Source organism: Hydra viridissima, unplaced genomic scaffold (assembly GCF_058129835.1).
Source record: "Hydra viridissima isolate aposymbiotic clone 2 unplaced genomic scaffold, HvirCarnegie_v1 scaffold_16, whole genome shotgun sequence".
NCBI lineage: Eukaryota > Metazoa > Cnidaria > Hydrozoa > Anthoathecata > Hydridae > Hydra > Hydra viridissima.
In genome coordinates, this window is record NW_028324315.1 from 6870315 (window position 1) to 6893401 (window position 23087).

Below are 23087 nucleotides of genomic sequence, written 5' to 3' on the forward strand. Positions count from 1 at the left end.
TTTAATAAAATGATATAAGGCATGCTATTTTTAATAAAATGATATAAGATATGCTATTTTTTTCATAAATCTTATGACTTTTTTTAAGGATGTAAAATATTTTAAGTTTGATTTACTTCAAATGTCTGATGTACAAGTTTGTGTTTTGGTAGAAATTGTCTGTTATTAACTGAAAAATGAAAGGTCACTATAAAATTTTAATTATCAAAATTGTCATTAACTGTCCATTAAATTCGTTGCAACTAATCTAATGCGTCGTTAATGACAATTTTAAAGTTTAGAAAAATTTCATAAACGCCAGTATCTGCTTTATAGTAGTTCGAGTGTTAATTTCAAATTTGAAGCACGTTTCTTGTCCATCGCTCACCACTTTCTTGAAAATATCGTGATTTATATATTTGTTAATATTTTTTTTGAAATTTTATTCGTCACATTACTGATATTGTCAATAAAAAAAGTACATATATGACATCAGAAAATAGAGCTTAAGAGAGGTTTTGCATTACAAAGCTTCATCTAGATGGAGTAGTTGAACGTGATTTTTTTGAGAAAACAATAGTTGCTAAAGAATTCTTTGCAAAAGTTTAGAATGCTTTCCAAACTGTTAATTGAAGGTAATCCATGGAATGTAAAAACTAAACATTTAGTTGCTCAGCCATCATGTCGCCACACAAAAATGGCCTCCTTAGCTTCAGGAAACTTTAGGAAACTTTCTAATCAGGTACCTAAAGACTGCACTTTGCTTGTAATGGTTCGCTTAAAAAAAATTGCAGATGTTGCTGCTACCAGGAATATCTACGTCGTATAATGACCAATATTTTTGCTGTTTCAAAAAGGAAGCAATAGCATTTAGTTTGCCCTAATATAAAAATGGCCATTTCCTTAAAGTCAGCACAGAACTTATTTTTTCTTGTCATTGCTAATGCACTGTAGCATTTCTTTCAGGTTTTAATAGGTTTCCTTTATCTTGACAGAATTAGCATCAGGGACAGGTTGATATATATTTGCATTGTGAAGAAAAACACCCTTTATGCTAGATTTTGATGCATTGATGAAAAGGTGCAGTCTTGAACGTCATAGTCGGTACAAAATTTGTTGAACAGAATTACATTGACACAAAGTTCTTACCCATAAAAAATTGATATGCAAAGTCGGCGATTGACTTACGAATAAATATAACTTTGACATCAATTTGTAATAAATGCCATCTTTGAAATCAAGACAATAGTAAATAACTTTTTTGTTAGTTAAAGTTCTCCGATCTGGTCATTTAACTCACCTTTTGTTATGTGTTGGTGATGTGTTAATGGGCTCTTATGAAATATTGCCTTAATCAGTACTGGTTTTGTTAGAGTTGGTGTCAGGTGTCACACTAGAGGTGGATTTTAGTGGTGCGCGTACAGGTAACTGGATAGAATGTGATTAGCTGATAAAATGCTGGAGTAAGGAAGATGTTTCCTGTTTTTCTCATTGGTTGCTTTTCTCGGGAAGGCGCAAATGTCCCAGTCACACAAATATTTAAAAAGGAAAACCGCACTCATTTTTAAACCAGGTATATAGCCTTAATGAACGTCTTACGCAGAAAATGGGCAATGCCCATTCTTTATCCTGTCCACCAACAGCACAGTCTATGTAAAAAATAAATCTCCATATTTCAATAAAGCAGTGAGCGAGATATTTCAATAAAGCAACGATATTTCAATAAAGTAGCGAGAGACATTAGCAGCTTCATATTTGAAATCAGCACAGTCGAGTTAATATAATAGACTCTGCCTTCCATAAATATTTTACTGTAAAGTTTAATGAAATGTTTTTTTTTATTGCAGAATTAATTTCCCGACACTCAATTTTCGGTGTCCTACCGCCGATAAAAACATTCTTTTCACGTGATAATGAACAACTTCAAATACACAAATGCGTTTTCAAAAAAATCGAAACGGGTAAATTATTTACGGTTTTAACTGGAATGTCTGGAATAGGAAAAACTCAGCTCGCTAGAAAGTATGTAGAAAAATACAACAAGCAATTTGAAAACAGTTTGTGGGTAGATGCAGCATAAGACAAAATACAAACTTCTATTATTAATCTTTGCCACGTTCTAGGAATAAGCGTAAAAGGTTCTTAAGGGGATGATTTCAATATTGAAGTAATTGTTACAAAAATGCATAACTATTTTGAAAAAGAAAAAACGTTATACATTTTCGACAATGTTGACGAAGAATTTCGAAAAATACTTGTCTGTTAAACCGAACTCATTTACTTTAGTGACATCGCAATGGAAAACATGGTCTGCCAACGTTCATCATATCAAAATTGATCCTTTCTCGCATCAAGAGGCGTTTAATTTCATGAAAACAAATGATGACAAACGGGTAAAAGAAATAACCGAAGCGCTTCGATATCATCCACTCGCCATTAATCAACCGATTTTCTATATAAACAATAGCAACATCTCTTTACAAGAATATATAGAACTTTTTCAATCAAATCCCACCGAAATACTTAACGAAGTCTTACCAACAGAAGTAGAAACAAAGTCTGCAATAACATCAATTAACTTAGTATTAAATGAAATAGAAACATCGAATGAAAAATCTTTTGAAATTTTAAACCATTTATCATATTGCGATGGTCAAAACATCACAAAAAAATTTCTTCACGATATTTCAAAGCACCTGAGAATAAACAAAGAGCATTTGATAAATCGCGCGCTAATGTTACTAGTTAGTTATTCGTTGCTAGATCGTTTTGACGATGACAATGACAGGTATACGGTGCACGAAATAACACAGCTAGCGTGTCAACTTTATCAAAAGCGTAAACAAACAACAGAAATATGCAAACAAAACATCGCCGATTTTTTAAAATTAAAGTTAGAAGATGTGAAGGATGACATTGATTATGGGAAACATTTCTATAACCATTTTCTCCACATGTATCGTATCAGCAAATCAAAAATGTGTGAAATGTTCCATCACGTTTGTTATCAAATAAACGTCGGATATTCTGACTCTGTTGATTTTTTTTTTCAAGAAGCAATAAACATACTTGACGCCATTCAAAACCATAGCACAAAATTTTATGGAGCTGAGAGTGAAAGAACTTTAGATACAAAACATAACATGGCAAGGTGTTTGAACGATATGGAAAAGTATAATGAAGCTTTAAAAATTTATCAAGTTGATATAATACAAAATAATGTTTTAGGAATCAATCACCCAGCAACATTGGGTACAAAAATTAATATAGGGAACTGTTTGAATGATATGGGAAATTACAATAAAGCTATAGAAGTTCTTTATCAAGTTGATAAAATACGAATGTTTTCATTACAAAAAAATTCCGGAACAAAAGTTAGTATAGCAAACTCTTTACATGGATTGGGAAAACATAAGAAAGCTTTAAAAATTTATAATCAAGTTTATAAATTTGAAACAGATATTTTCGGAATCAATCATCCATCAACATTGATTACAAATAACAATAAAGTAATTTAGGGTAAAAAAACATGTTTTGTTATTCTCAATAAGCTTGTGGAAAGTTGGGGCAACAAATAACCAATAAAATTTTGTATTCTTTGAAAAAATATCATAAATTTATCAAGTTGATAAAATGCAAACTGCTATTATAGGAATCAATTATCCGTCAACTCTGGATACAAAAAATAATATACCAAACTGTTTACTTAAAGTAGGAAAATATAAAGAAGCTTTACAAATTTATTATCAAGTTGATGAAATAAAAACTAATACTCTTGGAATCAATCATCCAAAAAGTAATCTATTGTAGTATAAAAGTACACCTATTGTAAAATACATCATTAGATAAATTCATATCCAAAAAATCAGTTAAATTTTAACTATTATCCAATGTAATTAAATCTAAATAGTTTACGGAAATTAAGTCCTCGTTCGCGAAGTTGATGTTGCGAGGTATTAGATGGCATTTCTGTTAGTAAACTTATTACCTCAGAAGGAAGTGGTAACTTAAGATGATTCTGAATTCTTCCATGTAAGTTAATACTGGATATGATAGGATCTGAGGTTAATACTGGATATGATAGGATCTGAGGTTAATACTGGATATGATAGGATCTGAGGTTTCTAAGGCTCTATGAAAAATATCTTCTAGTTTTTTTTCTCTGCTGGTTTTACGAGCATGAAATTGTCTCTCACGTTTAAAAACTTTATGTCTGGCTTCAGACTCTTCTTCACCAAAATAACCTATTGGTAGTACTGTATTTTCTAGAATTTCTCTGCCATGTATTAAAACTTTATGAACAGTTGCAGGCATTGGATACCAAGGATATTTAGACATATAATGTTTTTCCGTATCAAAACAATATTTTTCAAACTTATCTAAATTAATTTGATACTGGGAAGAAATGCATATAAGAATAGTTATAAATTTTTTTATAAATTCTTCATCCACGTTAGTTTTTTCGGAAAATTTTTTAACATTTTCAAACGCTCGGCGTGCAGTATTGCCGTCGTTGGTACTTCCAAAACCTCCTACTTTTGGTTTATCCACGTGAAGGTGTAAATTTTTAAAGAACTGTTGTTGTATTTCTTTTTTCCTGCATAAAAAAATTTTCTTGTCACTAGTACCACGAATTTGCCATTTACACAAATCAAATATGTATGATATGTGGACGATGCATTCAAAAAATCGTATCCAAGCATGTAGTGGACTAATGCCATACTGTAAAGTATAAGGTTTAGACTAATGATTCTGCAGTGTTAAATTCCTGCACTTTAACAAAATCATTGGGAATAGCTCCACAAATTGGACAAGCTTAGTTTGATTTTGTTCCAGTTAATATATTTAAAATTTTGCCGTCAATTAGCGTCATAAATAGAGTACAGCTGATTTGAATTTTTTTACTATTAGAGAAATAAATTGTTTTTGGCTCTAACGTATTAATTTGCCCGTCAATATCTTGCTTTTCTTTTAAAATGTGTTCTATGGATTTCTTTATGTATTCGACTTTTAACGGTCTAGAAAACCGCACAGGTTGAGGAGTGCGATTGTTCTATAAGATGTTATTTTCTTCTGAGTTCAAACGGAGTGGTACAACAGTTGCCACAAATAAATTTGAATCAAAATGACAACCAGGTGCATCAAATTTTTGTTTATAGGCAGAATGACCGAATTGCCATCAAAACCATAACTAAATATCATCTCGGCTATAATTTCGTTAGTATTAATGGATTCCATGTGCTGAAAAATCACTTCTTCTTGTAATTGTACAATACGTTTCACTGTATGCTCTAACAAACTCTTTAATGGTACTTGTGCAATGATATCGGAAACTGATATACCATTTGGTCTACATGCTGATTTACATTTCTAAATCTCTTTTTAATCTGGATACATTTTACAATTTTTGATAACAGCACCTTGTCTAATGTTTTGATACTGTTGTTTACTTAAATTAGAATCCAAAATTAATTCTAATGCTTCTTCGGCTGTAAAACGTACTGTTTCTTTTTTTGGTGAAAATATAAATTTTTTTAATTTTAGTTGGCCGAGATGGACTTGTGTTCAATTCTTTTAAAACCGATACTTAATCACGTTTCTTTTGCTGACGTGCAGCCATACCTGCTGCTTGTAATGTAAGAGATGTTTCATGCAAATTATCCCGGCATAACTCTGATGCTTCCAATCTCTTGGCCCGATTGGTCTCGATCCGATTTTTCGGTATATGATAACCTTGGTGGTCCAGAAGAAGTTGATAGAATTGATTGACTTGAAGATGTTGATGGAATTGCATCATCAGTAAATGTAATTTCCCTTTTCAACCAATCTGAATTTTTTCTTTTAAATCAGCATATTGTTCTTTGAAAATCTGACCATTTTCGTTCAAAAGAATTGCACAAACGACATATTTAAATGTTCTTTAGATTTTCTATAAAACTTTTTTATTTCTATAGGAGTTCTATAAGAATAATTGAGTCTATAAAGTTCCTATAGACAATTACTTGAAGTCTATAGAAATTTATATAGACTTCAAAATATATTTTAAATTTCTATAGACTCTAAAAAATTGTCTATAGAAATTTTATAGAACTCAATTATTTTTAAAGAACTCCTATAGAAATGAAATGGTTTTATAGAAAATTTATAGAACTTTTTGTCCTTGGTTCTAGAAACTTTGTCTATAGAATTGATCTAATATTAGATTATTGAGATATTCTACAAAAGAACATGTGTCTTGAGAAAATAACGTTTATTGAATTTTATATTGTGGATTTTTATATAAAAAATTGTTGTAACATAATGTTACAATAATGTTTTATATAAATGGCATTTTAATATTTATACATAAATAGGCTAATTTTATCTTTTTAAATAAATAATTGTGAAGCTGTATCAACCAAAAATTTAGGAACTTTTTCTTGCTACTTTTAGTAGTTCATTTCTTTACTTAAACTTAAGGGAAACATTCCCCAAGGCTAAAGATTTCAGATTCTTTTTCAGAATGTCACTGCATATTGCGGCGTTCATGTTATTATCAAGAAAAGTTAAATTTCCAACTCCTTGCTATGACATAGCACCCCAAAACCATTTTTCCAACACCAAGCATAACAGTTCCTCTCATATAGTTTAGTTGATATGCCCCTCCACTTCATCGCCTCACATTTTGAGCTCTATTAGATGGTTTCAGGTTATGCTTTGACCCTTTGACAGTAGCCTAATAAATTATTAGAAACTTTTTCGCAAATGCTAATTTTCATTTCATGTTTTTATTTTCTTGAGGACTAGTTGACCTTGAACTCCTTGATCTCTAATCCTCTTCCGAATAGTCTGTGGAGTGACATTCTTAGTATCTTCTTTGAACTTTCCTGCTGACTTTCATGCATAAAAATATATCTTTTTTTATGCAGTGATGTTCCGTTTCAAATACGAAGATTTATTTAATGTCTGTCTGGAAAAGAAAGATATAAATGAGAAAAAGTCAAATGTTTTTGAGCACGTCATTGAAATAGTTGGAAATGATGAAACAGCAATAATATTCAAAAGTAAATATGTCGTTTGTGCAATTCTTTTGAACGAAAATGGTCAGATTTTCAAAGAACAATATGCTGATTTAAAAGTAAAAATTCAGATTGGTTGAAAAGGGAAATTACATTTACTGATGATGCAATTCCATCAACATCTTCAAGTCAATCAATTCTATCAACTTCTTCTGGACCACCAAGGTTATCATATACCGAAAAATCGGATCGAGACCAATCGGGCCAAGAGATTGGAAGCATCAGAGTTATGCCGGGATAATTTGCATGAAACATCTCTTACATTACAAGCAGCAGGTATGGCTGCACGTCAGCAAAAGAAACGTGATTAAGTATCGGTTTTAAAAGAATTGAACACAAGTCCATCTCGGCCAACTAAAATTAAAAAAATTTATATTTTCACCAAAAAAAGAAACAGTACGTTTTACAGCCGAAGAAGCATTAGAATTAATTTTGGATTCTAATTTAAGTAAACAACAGTATCAAAACATTAGACAAGGTGCTGTTATCAAAAATTGTAAAATGTATCCAGATTAAAAAGAGATTTAGAAATGTAAATCAGCATGTAGACCAAATGGTATATCAGTTTCCGATATCATTGCACAAGTACCATTAAAGAGTTTGTTAGAGCATACAGTGAAACGTATTGTACAATTACAAGAAGAAGTGATTTTTCAGCACATGGAATCCATTAATACTAACGAAATTATAGCCGAGATGATATTTAGTTATGGTTTTGATGGCAATTCGGTCATTCTGCCTATAAACAAAAATTTGATGCACCTGGTTGTCATTTTGATTCAAATTTATTTGTGGCAACTGTTGTACCACTCCGTTTGAACTCAGAAGAAAATAACATTCCCTGTTTTTCCCTTGCCCCCTTCATATATATATATATATATATATATATATATATATATATATATATATATATATATATATATATATATATATGAAGGGCGCAAGGGAAAAACAGGGAATGTCAATTTTTCGAAATTTTGAGATAGCCCTGCCAGCCGATTGGGCATTGCAATAGCTAGCTTCTGTCAAAGTACTGAAGTGAAAAAACAAGTATATTCAGGTAAAAATAGCCAATTAAAAATACCCCTACTACAGAAAAACAGGGAATGTCAGTCCTCTGCAATATAAAAAAAAGGACAGTCAAATTGCCACTTCACCAGAAACCTATGTATTTGCCGTATTTTAGTCACGTGACGGCAATTCAAGATGGCCAGCGCTGTGCTGTAACTTTTGGGGGCCCTGTGCAGAAACTAAAAAAAATTTTTTTTTTCTTTTAATTCGTAGTAATTTATGGTATTGGAGAAGTTTTTCTAATTTATTTAATAGGGAGCCCAGTGCGATTGCACTTGTTGCACTTGCGAAAGTACGGCGCTGAAGATGGCGGATGTAAACACACATTCTGAGGTCACTAAAAAACCAAAAAAACGGCCAATAAATGGAAGAAAAAAAGAAAATGCAAAAAAAATGAAGCTGTCAAGCCACTTAATGGGAGAAGCTTGCAACTGTGAAAGGTTACAATGCTTTGAAAACATCAGTCTGCAAGCAAGGCAGACAAGTTTGTACAGGTTTAATAGGCTGGGTACAAAAGACGAACAGGACGCCATGATAACTTCAACCATAATTCCAAAAACGGTGAAACAAAGACGACCTAGGAAAGAGGAGAATGAGGCCGACCTGCACAGTTACTCATATCAGTATCACTTGCTGATTCCTGATGGAGATTTATGCTCAAGAATGCAGATTTGCTTCAAGGCACTCTTGTCAATATTTGGAGTGACAAAATCCAGACCTGAGAGAATTCAGAAAACGTTGACATCATCAGGTGAGTAAATCTAGATCTTTTAGTTGTATTTTTATGCTTAATCTTCAAAATTAGCTGTAATTTCTTTATCAGAAGTGTAGAATAACATCTTTATATCTGAAATATATTTCACAGGTTTACCACCCACTGACAAGAGAGGCAAGCACAACGACAGACCGAAATCTTTCATAGAGGAGAAAGTAACCTCCATCATAAATCACATACGTTCATTTTGAGTACGACAGTCTCACTATACTTTAAAGGATACAAAAAAATTGTACCTCCCAGAGGAGCTGAATTTGACCAAAATGCATGCAATGTACCTGACAGCTCATCCAGGGGAAGCATGTTCAAGAGAAAGTTACAGGTATCTGATTTCTATGTAGTACTGCTAGTTTAAAAAAACTTTCCTCTTCTGGCTTTTTATATAATTTAACTTAAGATTATTATTTTTTAAAGAATTGTTAGAATTTTTTGTAAGCTATGCTCAGAGTGGATAATTTAGTAAAATAAAGATTTAATGAATTTTTTTATATTTTGTCAACTTTTTATTTTGTGGCTCGTTGACTGTTAAAATTTTGTAACCTTATACAAAAAATAATATAAAATTATGTCTCATCCTACCTTAAGCCAGGTTCTCTACTCTTTCTTTAATGCTCAGCCACCTAATCTGCCTCAGTTATGATCTTATTGTGTTTAGTGGGTGTGAAACTCTTAACTTAACAAACAAAATAAACAACAAAGTTAATAATCTATTTTTTCTGTTACAAACAGGCACATCTTTGTTGATAAGTTCAACATTGGATTTGGGTATCCACGCAAGGATACTTGCTTGACTTGCGACCATTTTAAAATAGAAGTTGCCAAAGATCACTCAGAAGAGGAGTTGAGGCAACTGACAACAGAAAATGAGCTACATTTGAGGAAGGGTCAAGTTTTTTATGACCGAAAAACTACTGCATTGCGGAAAGCCCAGATATTTCCAGATTTTGCTGCAGTTGCGTTTGATTTCTGGAAAAATCTACCAACGCCTAATATAACAACAAATGATGTTTACTACTTGCGACAATTATCAACGTATACTTTTAATGTACACAATTTAGGGAGTGGTGATGTCAACCTTTTCTCCTATGATGAAACTGTGGGGAGAAAAGGCTCTAATGACGTGGCTTCTATGCTACTTTATTTTTTCACAGAGCTGCTACCTGCTGAAGTTACAAAGCTGGAACTGTTCTGTGATTTGTGCCCTGGTCAAAACAAAAACTGGACCATCATACGATTCCTGCATTTCATGGCTCACCACAAAAGACGTTTCACCAATGTGAACCTAACCTTTCCGATTCGAGGACATTCCTTCATAGAGTGCGACAGGGACATGGCTGTCATCAATCAAAAACTACCAGTGAACACACCAGGGGAATGGTACCAGCATTTCAGGGAAACAAGAAAAAACTCATCCCCTTTCAAGGTTGTCACAGTAACCAACACTATGCTACTGAATGTGGAAAATCACATTTCCAACTTCTATTTAGCATCTTGTCCAGTCAAGACACAACCTCTGCGTGAATTGATCTTCTCACAAGACCACCCTCATCTGATGCAGTTTTGTGAAAGCTGGAATGGATTATTTACCACAGCTGTCATGTCAAAGCCTGTTGGTAAAAGAAGAACTTTACAGGCAGCCCTTCAACCATCCAACAGGTTACCTCTGCTTATTTCAGCGGCTAAGTTCAAAGACCTGCAGAAATTAAAGCGTTTTTGCCCACAGAAGGCACAAGATTTCTATAGCAGTCTTCCACATCATGGACAATCAACTGCCAACAATGATGAGATTGATGCCGCTGACATTGACAATGAAGAGGAAGATTAATTATGAATAGGTGCTGCCCTCTTTCAAGGCCTGTTTTTTCCTTGTATTTTTCTTTTATTTTCCTTTTATATTTTGATTTAAAAATATTTTTGTAGTCAAATGAGTTTAATATGTTTTAATTTATGTTTTAATTTTTGTTATATTTTATGTTCAGTTTTTTTGTAATTGTAGCTTGTAAATGTAGCATACTTGTTATTTCTGACAATGTTGCATGTTTGGTTAAGTCTCTTTGTCATTTATGAGTGTCCATGCTAAATACTTTAGTCTTATTAGAGAAGAAAATTTTGTGTAATGCAAAAACAGGGAATGTCATTTTTGGACATGGGTGACATAACGCCCTCTAAAATCCAAACAATACATTAAAAACTTTTTATAGAAACTTATTTCAAACCTTGTCTGGAAACTGATCACGGACAAACAAAAAAAACTACTGTACACTTCACTGACAGGTAGCAGAAGTCTTAAAAATTTGATTTTCAGTTTTCTCAGTTTGCAAAAAATTGACATTCCCTGTTTTTCCCTTGCACCCTTCATATATATATATATATATATATATATATATATATATATATATATATATATATATATATATATATATATATATATATATATATATATATATATATATATATTGCCCCAGGTAAAGGGGTAAGATGGGATGGGTATCCCATCTTACCCCTTTACCTGGGGCAAGATGGATTTTCAGGACCTTTGCCATATTGAAGCTAGCCATCATGGTGGATGATATATTACTATGTTTACTATGGAATCATACAGGATATACATATGGCTTCATGATCAGTAAAATAGGGGGAAATATATAGGTGTCTTCATGTCCCAATCTGACTGTTTTGCTTAAGTATCCCGTCTTACCCCGGGTTCCCCTATACTATAATTTGCAATTAAATTTTGTTTGTTTTTTTATTTGTTTAATTTAAATAAAGAATGGTTGAGCATCTAAGTTATTAAGTGCAAGCAATAATTCAAAAATGTCAAAACTAAATTAATGTAAATATTAATAAACATGATATATTTTTTGAGAGAGAGCTAAAGATTTAAAATTGTTTAAAATAATTTTTTAAATAAAGAAACTTTTATTTTCAAAATTAATCATAATAAAAATCAAATAGTATTAATTACTAATTGTAAAAATATTTCTTATTAATAATCATTTGTTTTGTTGCAGCACTTTATTTCTATTTTGTTTCTTTTTTGGCTGGTATAAACAGAAAATTAATTTAATTTTCCCATTTGTCTGTGGCAAACTTTATATTATCAGTATTTTAATATTTTTGCTATTACAACAGAATGTCAATGTGTCTGACTTCCTTGTTTTGGACTGGTATAAATTGAATGACTTCCTTATTTTTGACTTGTATAAATTAAATGTAAGAAATTTAAAAAAGAGCAACTACAGAGGACATTTATAATTAGAGGATTATTACAAAAAGAAGATTATTTTATTTTATATATTAGTTAATATCATTTATTGCTTTTTAGTTTTTTTGACTTTTTGAAATAGCAAAGAAAATATATAAATTAAAATGAATTTTGAATATACTATTTACAATTTTGTTGTTGATAATTCTATTGAGGTATTATTTTAACTTTTCTTCTTTGATAAAATGGAAAAGTTTGATAGAGTAAAGGTACAAAATCTTTTTAAAAATAAATACTTATTATTAGTTAACTAATTTCATATAGGTTGGTCAAACTGACTGGATTAAAGGTCCTGTTACATATGGAGAAAATGTTGTTGTACAGTGGCCATCAAGTCATTTCAATGCACTATTGCAGAACCAGGCGTTAAAGTCTGGTTCTCCTACTTGGAAAAATTATGAAAAAAAAGGTCTTGAAATCGGGGGGTAAGTAGAATTTAGGATATATATACATTTATATGCAGGTGGAAAAATATTTATAATATTTTATATTTTAAATAATTAAGATGATTTGGAGGAGCTAAACAATCAAGCAAACGCCCTTGTAAAAGTTGTTTCACCATTACCAAATCAGGTAACTTTAAGTGTGTAGTTATGATGAACATTTTTAAAAACTGTTTATAAATGTTAAACACTATTTAAAAATATTTCATTCTCGTTTATCAGCTTAATTTAGAAATATGATGGTAAAAGTTGTGCAAAAGCTAAACGATTGCGTGTTGAAGAAGAAATTGAAGTTGTTAAATACAGTGTACATTTATTGTATATTATAAATACTTCTAATTTTAACTATGGGTTTGCGGTAAATTCTTTTTAAATTAATAGTAAACTTTGTTAAATTCAGTATTCCTTTATGTTCTTATTTTAGAATGCAGATAAAGTTGCTTTAAAAATTAAATTTGATGAACTGAAAGAAGAGAATAAAGTTTTAAGAGCACAACTGCAAGAAAGACCGACAGGTGTCTTTAAAGTTATACATATCTACATTTTTGTATGTATGTATGTATGTATGTATGTATGTATGTATGTATGTATGTATGTATGTATGTATGTATGTATGTATGTATGTATGTATGAATGTATGTATATATGTTTGTACACACAGGGTTCCACACTTGTAGTCTGGAGGGGTCTCCATAATGTTATTTTAACTTCAAGGAGATCTTAAAGGAAAGGAATGCAATGAAAATAGTAAGTAAAGCTTTGAAATGCATTTAAAAATAATTTATGCATCGTTAAAAAATTTTAAATGGTTATTTAATTAGGAATTTCTCAACTTCTCACTACAATGGAGACATCAATGAAAGAGTATTCTGAATATGAAAAAAAGTGATTGTTATTTTGTTTTCTATTTGCCTTTATTGTTTTGTAAATGCATTGCATTTAATAATATTAGATTTAGTTATTTTAACTTATTTGCTTTAATGACTTTTTTAGGGATTATATGTGTGTTAAATTCATTAGAAAGATCAACTCAGGACTTATCCAATGCAGTTTTGCAGTTAAACAAGCCCCATGATCTATCTTCTTTAACACATCATATACCAAAATTGACAAAAAGTCTTACTTCTAACTCAAATTAATATTCAGATTTATTAAATGATTCTGTTGAATTAGAAAATGCATGTGACTTCAACATAACTCAAAGTTTTCATTCATCTTTTCAGAAGTGGAAGGCACCCAGCACTTCATATGGGTCTAGTAGAGCAACCTCCCACACTCTCAACTCCTTTGATATGTCTGATCAACTTAATGATTCATTTAGCATAACAAATAGTAATGCCTTTAATGACAGTCTTGTTTCTAAATCAAATCTTACTGAAACTCCTGTTTGTATATCCATTCCAATCTAGAAAGAACCTAACTACCCAGACAGATTTAGTAGAGTAAGAATTTTCATGTTGCAAAATTTACCTTTTTTTTTTATTTATATATTTAATTGTATGAATTATATTTATAAAACTTCTACTTTGTAATTTAGAAACAATTAGTGCCAGGTCACAAAATATACATTGACCATGTAAAATTCAGCAAATTTAACAAATTGCATGGTACAAATAGATTTGTAAACGATCTTTTGGTGTCATTGGTGGGAAACACAGACTATCTAAGAAGTGTCAGTTTTTCTTGCAAGCAAAGTAATGCTCACTCTGACAAAGTAGCAAAACCCAAAATTTGTCAAGACCTTGTTGATGGTGTTGTTGGTAAATAGTTATAGCATTTGAATTTCTTTATTAAACGAAAGAAATCAATAAGTAATTGAACTCTTTTGTATTTTAAGCCAATGATATAAAGATATTACCTAGATATGCAACTTCGCCGTTTTTAGTGAAGCCAATTTAATATTGCGTAATATGTTGGAGGCCATTATTATATTGGGCAAAAGCTTTCAGTGGATCAAAGTCGAATGAAAGGAAATTTGCAATTATAAAGTTTTGATTAAAGTTGGAATTAAAGATGATTAGCTAAGAGATGATAAATGTGATGAGTCTACAGCCAATATAAATTTGTATTGGTCAAAGAGGATTGTATTGGCTTACAAACTAAAACAAGCGGCTATTTAAATAGCCACAAATTAAAAAACATATTTAAAAACATATTTGCATTTAGAACTTTAAACGAAAACATCGTAATGTATTTTAATTTTTTATATTTTAAAATTAAATATTTATAAACCCTTAAATAACAATAATTTATTCGTTTGTTGTCTTAATCCAATTGATGAAATTCTATATGTTTCCTTGAAAGTTTGTTTGCAAATTTCAATCCTTCAAACTCTTGTAATTCAAACAAAGCTTTAATGTAACTCCACTTAATATACTGGCCATCACCAATAAAAACACCCAAATCATTAAGAGAATTTCTTGCTAATTTAAGCATATGACATGGATCAAGGAAAATGTGTATCAGTTGGTTGTTATATGAAAAGGTACTGACTATATTGTCAATGTCTTTGCCAAACTGGCATCCAAAGGGGATAACAGAACTTAAATTGGTACTTGTACCATCAAATGTAACACTTTTGATATAAAGTTCATGTGTCAAAGCCAAATTCAAAATGTTTTTGATAAAGGATGTTAAATCACTTGCTTTAACTTTATTCGATAAAACATAACCAATGGATGTTTTCCAATGTCCTCGCAAGCCAACTAACATGAAAACTAATTCCTCAGTAGCTGGAGTATCAGGTTCGCATACAATAATATCCTTGCCGAAATCACAAAAACCAATATAGTGACCTGAACTTTTGTCATAGATTATACTGTTTTTGATTGCCATAGCATCAATAATGAGGGCACAATATTTAAAGTTTACATCTATTTTCTGTTTATCACCAAGATAGGCAAAAACATCATGGAATAAACCAGGGTCACAATTTACAGATGATGTCCAATGTGATATTGACCTGGCAGCTGGAAGACACAACATTGGTTGAAGAAAGTTATATGCACGTGGAGAATAAAAATGAAGAGTTAAAGCAAATTTTTTTACTTCATCATTGTATCTGTGACCTTTTGGTTTAACATTTTGATTGAGAAATTGATTTTTAATGATTTCATAAGAGAGTCCAGAAAAATTTTCGCTTAAAACAGTTGCAGCATCTGTAGTCAAATAATTTTTAGATTGTAAATGAGAAATCATGTCTTTTAAAGAACTAATTTTTTTTTCATTTCTTCTTAACTTTTGCTGTAAAGCTTTGACTTTTTTTTTAAATTTTTCTTTTGTTGGTGATAAAGATCTTACAGATAGTGTTAAAGATTGATTAGTTAGGTCAGTACTATGAGTTGTGTTTTCTGGCTGATAATTATGTGTTAAACTATTTTCTTTGTCGGTGTCATTTATAGCAGGATAGACATCAACTTTTTTTCCTTTTGACAACGGTTCAATTTTCGGTAGTGTTCGTATTGTTGGGAGTTTCCTTTTTGGCTTTTGTGTATTTGCAGAAAATACAAAAACTGATGGTACAGCATTCAATTTTAAAATTGGTTTATAATGATGATCAACACTTGAAATATTTTTATCTGGGATACAATAATTATAGTCTGCTTCTAAAAAATGGTCGCTACATATACAAGTATATTTAGTTGGGATAAAATTTTCACGATTCAAAGCAACAATCCATCTTTTACACAATTCTGAATTTTTAATAGGAAATTTATGGAAGGATTTTGAGCCGCCTTTTACATATCTACTAGAACATCCATACGCAGCACAAGAATTAACCATTGTATGATGAAATTACTAAAAGAAATGATTAACTTAAATGAATGCTAAAGAAAATGAACAGAAATTATGTCGGGATATAACTGTTTTTATTATATGATATATTGACTGTTTTGCCCGATATAATAATGGCCGATTAAAACTATAAACAAAAAAATCGGCTTCACTTGCAGCTTATAAAAAAACCCGGAGTTTCCTATCTAGTTATTTATTATACGTCATTGTTTTAAGCTTGTGCCTGTTAGATACTGGGAGTGTCGTTTAAGGATGTGCAAACAGCAATCAAAATAAAATTAAATATTGCGTCCAAAGTTAAGAAGAGTAAAAATATGAAAGATGTTATAAGAATGTACATAGTGTATTTTTGTCATTTTTGATTATTTAATATATAGTCATTTGTTTTAAAAGTTTATAAATGCATTTTTTCTTATTTTTTCTCCCAACAGCAAATATTCCTTATATGTAATATACAGATGGTTTATAGAATATCATAAAAAGTCTATGAAATTGCTATAGGTAGCAATTTTATTGTTTATAATATTTGTAGTATATTATATGTGCAATATATGATATATATAATATATAATATAGACTATAATCGATAGAATATATTTCATCGATTCTATAGACCATCTAAATGATAATAGAAAATATTTTCTATTCACTCTCGAAAAATACGATCTATGGAAACTTCTATAGACTTTCTGTAGTTAAATTTCTATAGAACATGTTTCAAAAGCCTATAGAAAATAGTGTTGATCTTTTTTATAGAAACTTCTATAGACTTTCAATTGCATATTCTATAGACTATAGAATATGCAATTGAAAGTCTATAGCATTTCTATTCTCTCCATCGTATTTTTAAAAGCAAAATTTTATTTTAAGCCGCTCAACTGTAGCTTTACATTATCTTCATCTGTATTTTTGTTGAAAGTACCAAATTTTCTTTCAGTCTTGCTAAAAGAGTATTTAGACTAGCAGTTGTTAAAGAGTCTTTTCCCATCAAATGTTTTTCAGCTTTTAAATGAAGTTTTTGAAAAGCTTTTAACTAAATATTGAAATCGTATTTCATAAAAAAATGACCGGTTATAGAAATCAATAATTTTGGAGAGACAATAAATAATACTTTAATTAAAAACTAACCCAATCGTCATAAAAATATTGCTTCGTCCATAAAAAAATGTATATGAAGTGTTATTTTAAACAATATTACACTTTACTGTTCCAATTAGTGAAGCAGATGTTAAAACATAAATTTCTCTTGGATTTTGTGCAACAGATCAACAGCCGCAAAAATTTTGCTATTAAAAATGGGGAACGATGCTGCATGTTATATAAGTTTTTAACCCGGTAAGTAAACTCAGTAACCCGGTAAGTAAACTCAGTAAACCGGTAAAAAAAACTCAGATATTTGACTATTTGTATAAGACGCATGCGCATAATAAAATCCCGAGTTTTTATAAGTATTGAATCACTATGTAATGGCCAGACGTTCCAATCTAGTCTTCGTTAAAAAAAATAGATGAAAGTATCAAAATTGTAAAACCAAGGTTCAGCTGTGAATATTTTATGCGGGTATATTCTGTTTTGTTTTTAACGCAAAACTCAGCTGAGCGATTTTTATGATATGTGGTTTTTTGATTTATATTTGGCTACAATTACTAACCGTAATGGGTAACTTTTTGGTAAACTTAAATGATGGAACTGAGATAGATGCTGTCAAAACAATAAGTCAAGCTTCGAGAAATTCAAGCACCGTCGAAAAATCCAAATTATCACAAGACAAAAAGTGGGAAAAAGTAATAGAAGATGCAAAAGCCTTGGCTAAAACGAAAGAATTTTCAGAACTGATATCTTCATTAAGTGATTATGTTAAAGGCGTAACAATAAAGAGTTATGATGATATCATTTGCTTTTTAAACAAAGCATTTAATGACCTTTGTCAAATTATTTTTTCTTTCACTGACTTTATGACTAAACATTCTGGAATAGCAACAAATATTCTTAAAACTTTACTGAAGTTCGGTCTTTTAATCATATTGGTAGCACTTTGTTTGAGAAATCTATCTGATTTAAATGAATCGATATCTTTATGGCTTCAAGGTTTAAATTCTGCACAAGCTGCTTTAATTGTTGGGGATTATATACCTGCAATGAAATGTTTAAAGGACATTAACATTTTTCTTTAAGGTGCTGTTAACTATATCTAACTCCTTCAATAAAAAGAGATTAAATTTTACGTTTGGGCTCCATTATCCTGTTTCTTGCGATTTTATCTTTAAAGCTCTTAAAACAGTTATAAAAACCAAAGTAGATAAATTTTAAAGTAGTTATTTGCTTGTTTTTTTTTTTTTAAAGTTTTTGTTTAACATATTTTGTTATTTTTTTTTTATTGTTAATATTTAATTATTTTTATCATTTATACTGTTAATATTTACTTTTTTTTTATTATAAATTATGTAAAAATGTTTTAACTTTATATTTTAAGATTGCATAATTTCAGATTGTTTTAGAATAATTACTTAACATAAATGTAGAATATAGGATACTTTAATTATTGTTCTTGCTAATGTCTTTAAAAAGTATGTGGCATTGAAAATAGCCGTTTTATTTTCAACTACAGAGAATATTTACAAGACTTACAAGATTGAAATGCCGAAATATTGGGAACTATATCTTTGACGCCAAATAAATTCGTAAAGATACGATTTAAACAAGTTTTCATGCGCACCAAACTGCTGTCAAAGTTTACGTATAATACGTAAAATGAAAAAATAAAAAAATCTAACAGATTATTACTTTTACTTATCTTTCTTATCAGGATTTTCTTTTCTTTTTATACAATTTGAATTTTTCTTTATTTCAAATTTAATTTTCTTTAGAGCAATCCCAGCAGGCAAAAAGATGTCTAAAAGGCATCTAATATGCATCTGTGAACTGGTCTAAAAGATGTCTAGAATCACGTCGTGAATGAACGCTAAATAGACCTCTATCTTATAGACGTCTTTTAGATGCATTTTATTCGATAAAAAAATTAATGAAATATATGTCTATTGCATATCTTTTATGCATCTAAAATGATGCACCTTTATCAAATAAAATGCATCTAAAAGACGTCTATAAGATAGACATCTATTTAGCGTTCATTCACGACGTGATTTCAGACATTTTCTAGACTAGTTTTCAGATGCATATTAGATGCAGTTTAGATATCATTTTGCCGACTGAGTTAAGATTTAAAAGTCTTTAAAAAATTACACAAGTAAACAAACGATTAGGTTCAAGTTGTTGAAATTTATTTACCAAGATTATAAAACAAATGTTTACAATAAAAAAAACTGTAATTCTGTATTAAGTCCATTAACTCGCTGTTCCTCGGCATCGGTATCTAAAATATAATGTAATAGCATGTAAATAAATGCACTAATACTTTAAAAGACATGTAGAATGATTAAAAAATCTGTTTACAAGATATATATATAAATTATACATATATTTATAAAAAATATACATATATAAACATATATATATAACTTAGATGATATAATTACATATATTACACATATAGATATAGATATAAATACAAATACAGATACATCTATATAAATTTTCACTCGGCTTGTTGCCAAATTTTATAAAAACATCAAAGATATGAGATATGACAAGTCTTTCTGGTACAAAGTAACCTTACTAAGCTGTTTTTTCCTATTTATTAACCTCTTCATCCTCAGTTATCTGAAAAAGATATAATATATAATAACAATAATAGTTAACTTAAAAATGTAATTTTATTTATTTTAACAATAATGTATCACAAATTTACCTGTATTAAACTCTTTTTTTCTGGTTACGAGCAGGAGCATTTTGCAAAACATCAGTTACGGATTTTTATCGATCTTTTATTGATCCACCATTGTATTCACAGAAATCTGTCAAAACGAAAAAATTTTAAAATATTCAACATAATTTACTTTGGTTTAGAAAAAGAAATGCGATGGAGATAAAAAAACTAGTATGGCACAAAAACGAGCTGAAGAGTACATTTTTAATTCAGGGAGCAGTTATAGACACATTAAAACTATACCTCGTAAAACACTCCAGATATTTACCAGGTTTTCTAGACCTTTTATTCTTCATTGCCTTTTCGATTTAATTTAGATTGTAGCTGATTGGATAATAACCTGACAGATATTTTTACAATAAACTGACATATATATTTGAATATGTTAATGAAATGAAATATTTAAATACATGAAATAAACTATTTAAATGAACTATAATTTATAAAGTTTTATAATCATTAAATTTACACCCCGAACAAAATTACTTTTGCATGCAGATACAAGTTAAAATACCTACAGAAAATTACTCAAAAACTTTATTATTTCTAAGTTACAAATAATCGTTAGCCAAATGGTCAAGATTATTTGTTTTTTGCTGCTATTTAACTAAATTTCTGATTAACTAAAGTTAAATTAAAACTATCATTTACCTTTTCATGATCATGAAAACAGGCTCTCTTGGATTTCTGCCACCATCTATTTTCAAACTATCAAGCTAAAATTAACATAATAAAAACTAATATATTCAGTTTATTTTTCTATACAACATAGAGTTAATCCTAGGCTACTTTCAAATAACCCAAATAAAAACAAGATAATTAGATCATACCAATTTATATATTCTGATTCTCATTTAGTTTTATTATTAAGTGCTACCAATTGGTCAGCTGATTCTAGCAACTTCACCCCAGTTGCATGAAACTTTACTTCTACAAGCTCCTTTAAAATAAACTTTATTTCAGCCAGCTCTTTGAGAATAAGATGTTGCATCTCTATAAATAATTGTATATATGTATATATGTGAAAAAAGGTCAGTAGTTACCTCAAAGTTATTATTTAGCTCATGAAACCGAATAGCAAAAATATCCTATTAGTTGTTTATTAATTGATCCTAACAATGTTTGGGTACATACCACCTACAGACATATCCCGGCTGATTTTTGACACTGGTATACCAGTTTGGGCACCTAAAATATTCTGCCATAACTCCAGATCAAATTAGTTAAAATAAATATAATTCATATATAAGTTCTTTTTAGAGGGTAATGTAGACTGTTCTGACAGCATTCAAAGTATTTGGGCACTGATTCTCAAATTCAGAAATCAAGGACATTTTTTTTCTGCAAATAATGTTTTTTGGAAAAATAATTTTTTTGCTACAAATATCCATACAGCTGTGCGCTGACTTTTTTTTGTGTGTTTAAAAGAAAGGTCCTCAAAATAAAAGTTGAAACTATTTTTACTTGTATCCCTAAATAACTTCTAAATAAATCAGTGACCACCAACATTATACTAATGCTAAAGGAAGGAATGAATGAAAACAAATAATTAATATTTTATTCACTCCCAGTAGTTGGCTTAATATTTTTGAAAGCTTACTTTTTATATCAGCATTAACTTTTTGCATAGAATCAAACAGCGGCAAAAAAAGCAGACTGGAATCTTAATAAAAATAGTCTGGACTGTAAATAAACTACTTTGCAATATTGTATTTACAAAAAAACTTAATACATGCAAATTATCAGTTAAACAGGCTAGAATGAAAATAAAAATTCAGGTGATAAAGAAAACCTTACTTTGACAGATAAACAACTAAAAACTCACATATTATTCTGCTTTATTACATACCATTATTGATAACTTCCTCTTACTTTTCTTAGGGCTTGGCCTAAAAGCAATTCTTGATCTTTCCTCCTGTAAAAAGTTTGGCTATCAAAGAGATTTGTTTAACTATTTATAATATACTTAAAACTGGTCAATTGCTAAAACATGCAGACAAACTTTTCTTCAAAGTTGAGTTATGTTTGTACTTATTAAGCTTGTGGTTATCAGAGTATTCATTGTCAGAAAGAAAAATACTCAATATGGTCAGAATATTCCTCAAATGTTTTTTCATTCTCATAAGATGAACAATTATCTCCTCCTAAGATTCCAACATTAAGTACTGTCTAAAGATACAAATGAGGATTTCATTAATTTCTTGTATATCTTTTGAATATATCTACGACGCTGTTGTTGGTATGAACTTTTTGTAAAGTGCATGATTGTATCTAGATAAAAATGTTCTTATTTCAAGACAAAAAAAAGGCATATAACTTACACCAGTCAAACTTCTAAAAACTCCTTCATTTTACTATTGTTTTTAACTATTTTTCTCAATGAAAACGTTATGTGTACAGCCAACCACTAAAGCAGTTTTTGGCATTATTAAAAACACCATATATTGCTATAAAAATACACATTTATATTAAAACTACATTTTAATCTACAAATAAAAATATCAACTTAAGAATAACGTTTTTTTATTTCAGATCATGAAGTGATTTTAGTAAAATGTTATGCACTGAAACCATGAAAATATTTCGTCGCTATATTAGTAATTTTATAACTCGTTCAAAATTATTATTATTATGAATTATGTCGTTCATAGGTAAGTATAAACTTAGCTACGTGTAAATTTTAACGGTGTCTTCCTAGAGCGCAATGCGCTCTACGTAGCCATAAGCTGCTCAGAGCGCAATATTGTACACGCATGCGCAATTATTTTATTATAACTGCGATTTATATTTCACAATAAAGCTGGTTAGATAGGCGATTAGGGTAAGGGTTAGGGTTCGGGATAGGGATAGGGATAGGGATAGGGATAGGGATAGG

General features: G+C 30.0%; 2 protein-coding genes, 1 long non-coding RNA gene and 1 pseudogene across 5 annotated transcripts in view; 3 read left to right on the forward strand and 1 right to left on the reverse strand.

Moving 5' to 3' along the window:
• The window catches only part of LOC149877800 (uncharacterized), a 171477-nt gene that overhangs the window by 27624 nt on the left and 120766 nt on the right, over positions 1 to 23087 (forward strand). The gene's annotated exons all lie outside the window — the stretch shown is intronic.
• LOC145189417 (uncharacterized) lies at positions 8222 to 10810 on the forward strand. Its single transcript, XM_090074351.1, has 3 exons — positions 8222 to 8859; positions 8974 to 9205; positions 9613 to 10810. Exons 2-3 carry the CDS (start codon positions 9147 to 9149, stop codon positions 10706 to 10708), a joined length of 1155 nt encoding a protein of 384 aa, XP_089930477.1. The 5' UTR covers positions 8222 to 8859; positions 8974 to 9146; the 3' UTR covers positions 10709 to 10810.
• Positions 12132 to 14359, forward strand: LOC149877802 (uncharacterized; annotated as a pseudogene). The gene is made up of 9 exons (XR_016448089.1): positions 12132 to 12303; positions 12413 to 12573; positions 12654 to 12721; positions 12824 to 12898; positions 13016 to 13106; positions 13306 to 13338; positions 13413 to 13490; positions 13585 to 14033; positions 14129 to 14359. The product of XR_016448089.1 is annotated as an uncharacterized LOC149877802 (transcript).
• Positions 19651 to 22944, reverse strand: LOC149877803 (uncharacterized). Its single transcript, XR_016447941.1, has 7 exons — positions 21347 to 22944; positions 21043 to 21205; positions 20864 to 20928; positions 20456 to 20552; positions 20195 to 20300; positions 20063 to 20106; positions 19651 to 19759 (listed from the first exon to the last, which is right to left on the reverse strand). It is a non-coding gene; the product is annotated as an uncharacterized LOC149877803 (long non-coding RNA).